This window comes from Triticum urartu, chromosome 6A (assembly GCF_056163025.1).
Source record: "Triticum urartu cultivar PI428250 chromosome 6A, HENAU_Tu73, whole genome shotgun sequence".
Lineage (NCBI taxonomy): Eukaryota > Viridiplantae > Streptophyta > Magnoliopsida > Poales > Poaceae > Triticum > Triticum urartu.
This window is the reverse complement of record NC_141878.1, coordinates 496,846,265-496,852,671: the sequence shown is the minus strand read 5'-3', so window position 1 is coordinate 496,852,671 and position 6,407 is coordinate 496,846,265. Positions and strand designations below refer to the sequence as shown.

The following is a 6,407-nucleotide window of genomic DNA, read 5'->3' as shown; positions in this document are numbered from 1 at the left end:
AATACATGAGGTAGGCCTCTCTCCTGCTCCACACATATACCAGCCATTGTACCTCTATAGTTAATTAGGCCTCCCTCCCCCCACCACACACCGATAGTGGAGCGCTGTAGGTAGGTATCCATGCCACAGAGAAAAACTGCACCTGTCCCCTCTCTCGTTCTAGTAGGCCAGCCACTCTATATCTTTAACGTGGGCACACACAAATTCGGTGGCACTCTTTATCGACCGCGCGCGCGCACACACACACATCATCCCTCTCTTCGATTCTATGGACACCTCAAGTCGATGATACCTCCACTCTCTTCTCGTGGATCGCCCCCTCTATATATATATGATATATCCATGACTCTATTTCACACACATTGCATATGTTACATTTTTTGATTGACCCCCCCAAAACTCTCATGAACCCACACACTATATCTCTCTACGTTTGTATCTCTCTCACACAACCCCACGTAGGTGGTGTACATATACAAGAAGAGAATAGGTGACGTGCATGTACTCACGCTTCGTGCCCAGCCACACCCGTGCGGGTACACGGTGGAGCTCATTTCTGTACGAAATGGCAGCCCACGTGCTAATTTGAACGCGTGTAGCGGTTGTTTACCTACGGAGGTCGTGTACCACGTGTGCACGAAACAAAGTTCGACTTGATGCGTTGGCGCGTTATTTTTAAATAAAGTTATATCGCTCAATGGCACGTACACAGAATATAAAAAGATTTTTATGGATAAAAAGGTAGTCCTCTCCACTATATACAATGGAGCCTCCCTGCCTGGTTTGTCTCTCTTTAGAGTATCTCACACAAGGTTGCGGTGGCCTCTCTCTCTCTCTCACCATTGGTCACTGATCTGGCCGCATCCCGTCCGCTGGCGGAAAGGGAGGATGTGCATCGTTTCTCCGTTCAACGGCGCCAAGGCAGCACGTCGCGATCTGCGGTACATGCCGTTCTCTCTGACCAAGCTCCGGCGCGGTAGGGCCTACGCCACCTGCTCGCTACCGCAGTATGGGCAGATTCCGCCCGCCGCCGCTCACCTAGTTACATCCCGACAACCTCCAGGTATCCCCTCCAGCCTTGCTCCACTGCCCGTCTTCCCACGTCACTGCATGTGGGTCTTCCATAGTTCTTTGCACAAAACGTAGCTCGGCCGGCGTACTTTCCATATTGCAATCTTGTCCTCACACCGTTTTAGACAAACACAACCGTGTTGTTATCTTCCCTTAGGACAAGGAATATGCTTCTTTTTTGTCGTTGCAACTGTCATCAACAATATTTTTCATTTTACAAATTTCAAATGGGCATATTTTAGAGAGTAGATTCACTCATTTTGCTTCGTATGTGTACTCCCTCCGTTCCTAAATATTTGTCTTTCTAGAGATTTCAACAAGTGACTACATACAGAGCAAAATGAGTGAATCTACACTCTAAAATATGTCTATATACATCTGTATGTAGTAGTCCATTTGAATCTCTAAAAAGACAAATATTTGAGCAGTCACTCGTTGAAATCTCTAGAAAGAAAAATACTCTGGAGTATATTTAAGAACCGAGGGGGTAGTGCACAGCCGCATGGGAGACTCATACCGGTCGTTGCGCCGCATTAATAGTGAGTAATGAGTAGTCAAATCATAAGCCCAACCTTTCCCACTGTAAGTTGCTCAGAAGAAGCAACCATCAATATGCTCTTCTTTGAATCCGCTCATACTACTCCATCCGTCACTGTTTATAGAGCGCGCTTCAGAAAAAGGGAAAATCTCTGGAAACCAAGGCGACTAGCGATCGGCCTAAAAAATAGCATTGGTAATTATAGCACGGCGTCTATTACTAGAGGAAATAATGCGTACACACATGCATGAAGTGATTCCACCCCGAGTACACACATGCATGCACTTACTCCACTCCGTAGTACTACATCGAGAGAAAATTGCGGTTACCACTCCCTAATTAATTAAGCATTAAACCAAACGCGTCTAAAGTCTCTCTGGTGGTGGAAATGCATTGAGGGAAATGCATCATAATGAAGCGCGCCCTGTAAACTGTGACGGAGGGAGTAGTAGTATGAAGGTGCAAAACCAAGTACGCGTATGGCCAGTCGGTCAACGCACCTCCTCTTGGCATATCACTGACATGTGGGACCGGAGTGTGAGCAAACCGATCTCAATTGACGGCAAAATGGCCATCCTGCCGTTCCTTGAGAGAGATGAGGAGCGAGAACACACAGACGGGCTCACATGGAGGCCAAGATATATTGGAGCATGGTTGATCGATATCATCATTACATGTTGGGCGGCCGTTTTCCGCCCTTCTCCGGAATAAATGTGTACTTTATCAGAGATTAAAAAAAAGAGTACAGAGGCTCCACCATGTGGTTCTAGTAGTAGTACTACTCGTACTACTAAACCTTGCGCTTGGCTCTTCGCCTCTTCGTGAAGTCAAACAATGATGGTACTCCGCATGTTTGGTACTACAATGTATGCCTCTGGCAATCTGAGACCGAATGAACTGATGCATGTCCACCACCTGGGCGAGGGTACGTTGCATTAGTCAAAAGGCATAAGCGAGCTTCACCTTGTCCTGCAAGCTTCTCCACATTCTGCGAGTTGACGGGACACACCAACAAGTAGTGCTAGTCCATACTCCCTCCTTTCCGGTTAATATGGCTTAATCTTTTTTGCGGGTAAATGAGAGAGTTTATTCATATATAAGCATTCTTAGGACGATCAGCCAAGACACTGGTCACTAGGAAGCAAGGTACCCCGCAAAAAAGAAGTAGGAAGCGAGGTGTTTCATCAAGCCAGCTCTCGGCCACATTCAAAGTGCAGCAAGCACGGTTCGCACAAAGATGCACCACAAGGTTTGCTGACCTGTTTACATGCTGAATAACAAAAAAGAGGAAATATTACCGAGCGCTCATATTTGTAACAGGATATGGGCCAGAATTAAGCGAGAATTATGGCGAGTGTTCCATGCAATCAACTTCCATTATCACATGCGAGAACCCTCGAAGAGAACCAAATGGGTTGAAGATTCCTTTATCACATTTTAAAAAATAATAAGAGTGCAGATGCTCCTCCATCCGGTTCCTATTACTAGTATAGTACATACCTCTATAGACTATAGTAGTAGTACTAGTACTATTAAACTTTGCGCTTGGCTGTTCGCCTCTTCGGGAAGTGCAACAATAATAGTACTAGTACAGTGTATGCTTCTGGCAATCTGACAACGAATTAACTATTACACGTCCACCGCCTGAGCGAAGGGGAGCTTGCATTAGTCAAAAGTTTCTCCTTGTCCTGCGAGCCACCGCGCGCAAGCTTCTCCCGTCCTGCAAGCTTCTCCACGTTCGGCAAGTTGACGGGACACAACAAAGTAATGCTAGTCCATACTGCCTCCTCTCCGGTTAATATGGCTTAATTTCAAACGAGATAAATACACTGTCTATCACTGTATATTTGTAAAAATACGGTCAATGGACTTCATAATACGCTCATTGTGTTCAATATATACATTTTCCGGTGTTTATGCGGTCACTAGCTCACCCTGGCTGAGTATGTGTGTGCATGCATGTGTAGGTTGAGCACTTGCGCGTGACCGTGTGTGTTCCGTCGTGTGCTCGGACATGCATGCATTAGGGCGTTGCACGCGTTTTTGCTTCCATGTGTACGTGTGACTGTTGCATACACGTAGGGGGAGTATGTGTAGGGGCCACTAAAGGAGCAGTCAAATCACACGGTAAGTTAGTCAGAAGAAGCAACCATCATTTCACTCTTCAATGACACGTACGCAATATAAAATGGTTGATATGGAGAGAAAAAGAAAACCACTATATATACACTAGCAGGAGCCTAAGCTACAAGCCTGCTTGCTTGGGTTGCTCTCTTCACAAGCATAGAACGACGGTGGCCACACCGTTTGTCACATATCCGGCCTGATCCAGGCAGCTGGGGGAAGGGAACAATGTTCTGCGTAGACGCGGTCGACATCGGCGAGGGAGAAAATCCACAGTCGATGCGTCCCAATCGGGGGTCACCGCGGTATGGGCCGATGCCGCGTCCCAACCGCCCTTCTAGCTACAGCCCGACCTCCGTTTCAAAAATATTAGTGCATGTCAACAAAAATTATACTAGTATCGCTGTTCCTCGAAAAAAGCATATAAGCTGTTACTTCTTACCCAAAGGATCTTTATATCCAAAAGACACAAAATATCCATTCAACTGTTCGAAATTACTTTCACTGTTGATCTGATGTCGAGGTAATTGCTGCATCGCCACCAAAACCCACCATCTCTTAAGCCAAACTAGACCGAGCTAACCCCTATATTAGCATATTACTAAGATAAACAGAAGGCACCATAGAATCATTTAGGACGTGAGCTTGTCAATCTGAATGTGGAGGGACACCATCTTAGCCCCGGCCAATAGCTTGGGTGGAACTGTGAAGAAGGTCAGCTCCTGCACGGTGACGTCGCCAGGATCCCTGCTGCTTGTCACCTCCATTTCCACCTTGACGGCATCGGTCCTGCCTTTGGGCTCCCCCGACGGGCCGTTCGCCCACAGCTTGGCCACGTAGTGTGGCAGTGGGGACGCCCCCGCTCTGATGCAGATGACCGACATGGCGATAGGAGCGCCGATGTCGAGCACGCCGTTGACCAACAAAAACATGTGGTCGTCCTCCTCCGTGAACAGCAAGAGCCGTGGCTCCGACAGTGGCACTTGCAGCTGGAGCGCCTTGTCGTACTGGATCTTGTGCACGGGCATGGGATGCATGGTGCTGATGTGGTGGGAGAGCACCGGCGGCGGGCCTTCGTAGCTGCAGACGGGCACGGGGCATTTGCAGGGCGCGAGCGGACACACGCTCTGGTGATCGGCGAGCTTGTGGTAAGTCACGCAGAGCCCACAGCCTTCATGCGGGCACTCCACCCTCACCGAGGATAGGACGACATCTACCGCCATGTTCCGCACGTCGAAGCCACTGCCGCGCTCGCACTTCTGGCACTGCTGCTGGTTCTCGGGGCGCTTGATGCGGCAGTCCGCGCAAGCCAGACACCCTCCCTTGCACTGCACAAATCAATTGAACAACACATCAATCAAGAAACCTGCACCTTGCTCGATCAGCCGAACGGACAAGGTGTATTCGAACCTCATACACTGGAGGCTTCAAGGGGCGGAGGCACAAGGGGCAGTGGAGCAAGGTGAGGTCCATCGAGACCATAGAGAGCTCCATCGTCGGGTCCTGTTCCGTCTGCATGATCTCGCCCTCCTTGTGCACAACCATCTCTTGCTTTATTATGGCCAGGGCATTACAAAGCTTTACCATCACATATTCATACTACTTCAAGGTGCATTAAATCAACACATGCAAGTATCAAAAGGAGAGTCACGGCATGCATGCATGCGTTGTAATTAATGCATCGGTAAACGCAAATTATTGAAATATATCGAGTGCAGTGCTTTGCTGTGTCGCGTCAACTCGTACAAGACCGAGAAGTTTGATTACTACAACGCCCTCTCGCCTTAACCACACCTGCCTTTGGCTGCATGATAGGTGGGCCACTGACCTGTTTGGCCCACCTATCATGGACGCAAAGGCAGGAGCAGTAAGTCAATGAAGCTGCATCCCTCCCTCGCCCATGAGCATGGTGGCTGGCAGGACTAGGAGAAGCTTTACTTCGCTACATGCTCTCCCTCCCATATGCGATGGGCATGCAGCAGTTCAATTGGTGTCAGATGGCCAGAAGCATACTGTAGTACTCCTCCACTGCAGTAGTACTCCCGAAGAGGCGAAGAACCAAGCGCAGCCCGGACGCTCGTGTGGCAGTTTCATGTGTAGAGTAGTCTAGGATAGCGTGTACCGTGCCTGTAAGCTTAAAATCATTGGGGTCGACTCCATGTTGTATTTTTTTGATTAAAATAATCTTTTGGCCCTACCTGTCATCCTGGTGATTCTAGTTTGCACGCTCATCTGGTCAAGACAGGAATATATATTTTAATTTGTAGTGGGGTAAATGTTAGAGGTTGCAGCAAATGGAGTATTGTACACTGCGGGTCTTTCAGCCAAGTTTAGAGGCAACCATGTGGGGCCAGTGCTATGATGTGTCGCGTCAACTCGTACAACAAGGAGAAGCTTGATTTTACTACTACATGCCGCCTTCTCCCTCGCCCATGCGCGCGGTGGCTCGCAGACGAGGACAGGCTTTTGCTTATAGTACTACAACAAGCTATCCCTCCCGCTCGTGGTGGACAGACATGCAGCAGTGGATTCGATACTGTAGAAGCAGCAGTAGTAACATCATTGATCGTCTTCTCGAAGAGATGAAGAGCCAAGTACAACCCGAACGTGGCAGTTGCGAACCTTGGAGCATGCATATAGCCAGGTGCTTGCATGAGACAAAATTGCTATGCGA

General features: G+C 48.4%; 1 protein-coding gene across 1 annotated transcript; it reads right to left on the bottom strand.

The window, feature by feature from the left end:
• Positions 1–4,365: 4,365 nt before the first annotated feature.
• On the bottom strand, positions 4,366–5,278 carry LOC125517310 (E3 ubiquitin-protein ligase SINA-like 10). Its single transcript, XM_087530643.1, has 2 exons — positions 5,144–5,278; positions 4,366–5,061 (listed from the first exon to the last, which is right to left on the bottom strand). Exons 1-2 carry the CDS (start codon positions 5,276–5,278, stop codon positions 4,366–4,368), a joined length of 831 nt encoding a protein of 276 aa, XP_087386769.1.
• Between the last annotated feature and the right edge of the window lie 1,129 nt (positions 5,279–6,407).

What these genes read in the sequence shown, in the direction of transcription:
- LOC125517310 (XM_087530643.1), bottom strand. Translation starts at nt 5,278, where the DNA reads ATGGTTGTGCACAAGGAGGGCGAGATCATGCAGACGGAACAGGACCCG. An exon ending in TGAAGCCTCCAGTGTATGAG is followed by an intron (nt 5,062 to 5,143) that starts GTTCGAATACAC and finishes TGATTTGTGCAG; the next exon opens with TGCAAGGGAGGGTGTCTGGC.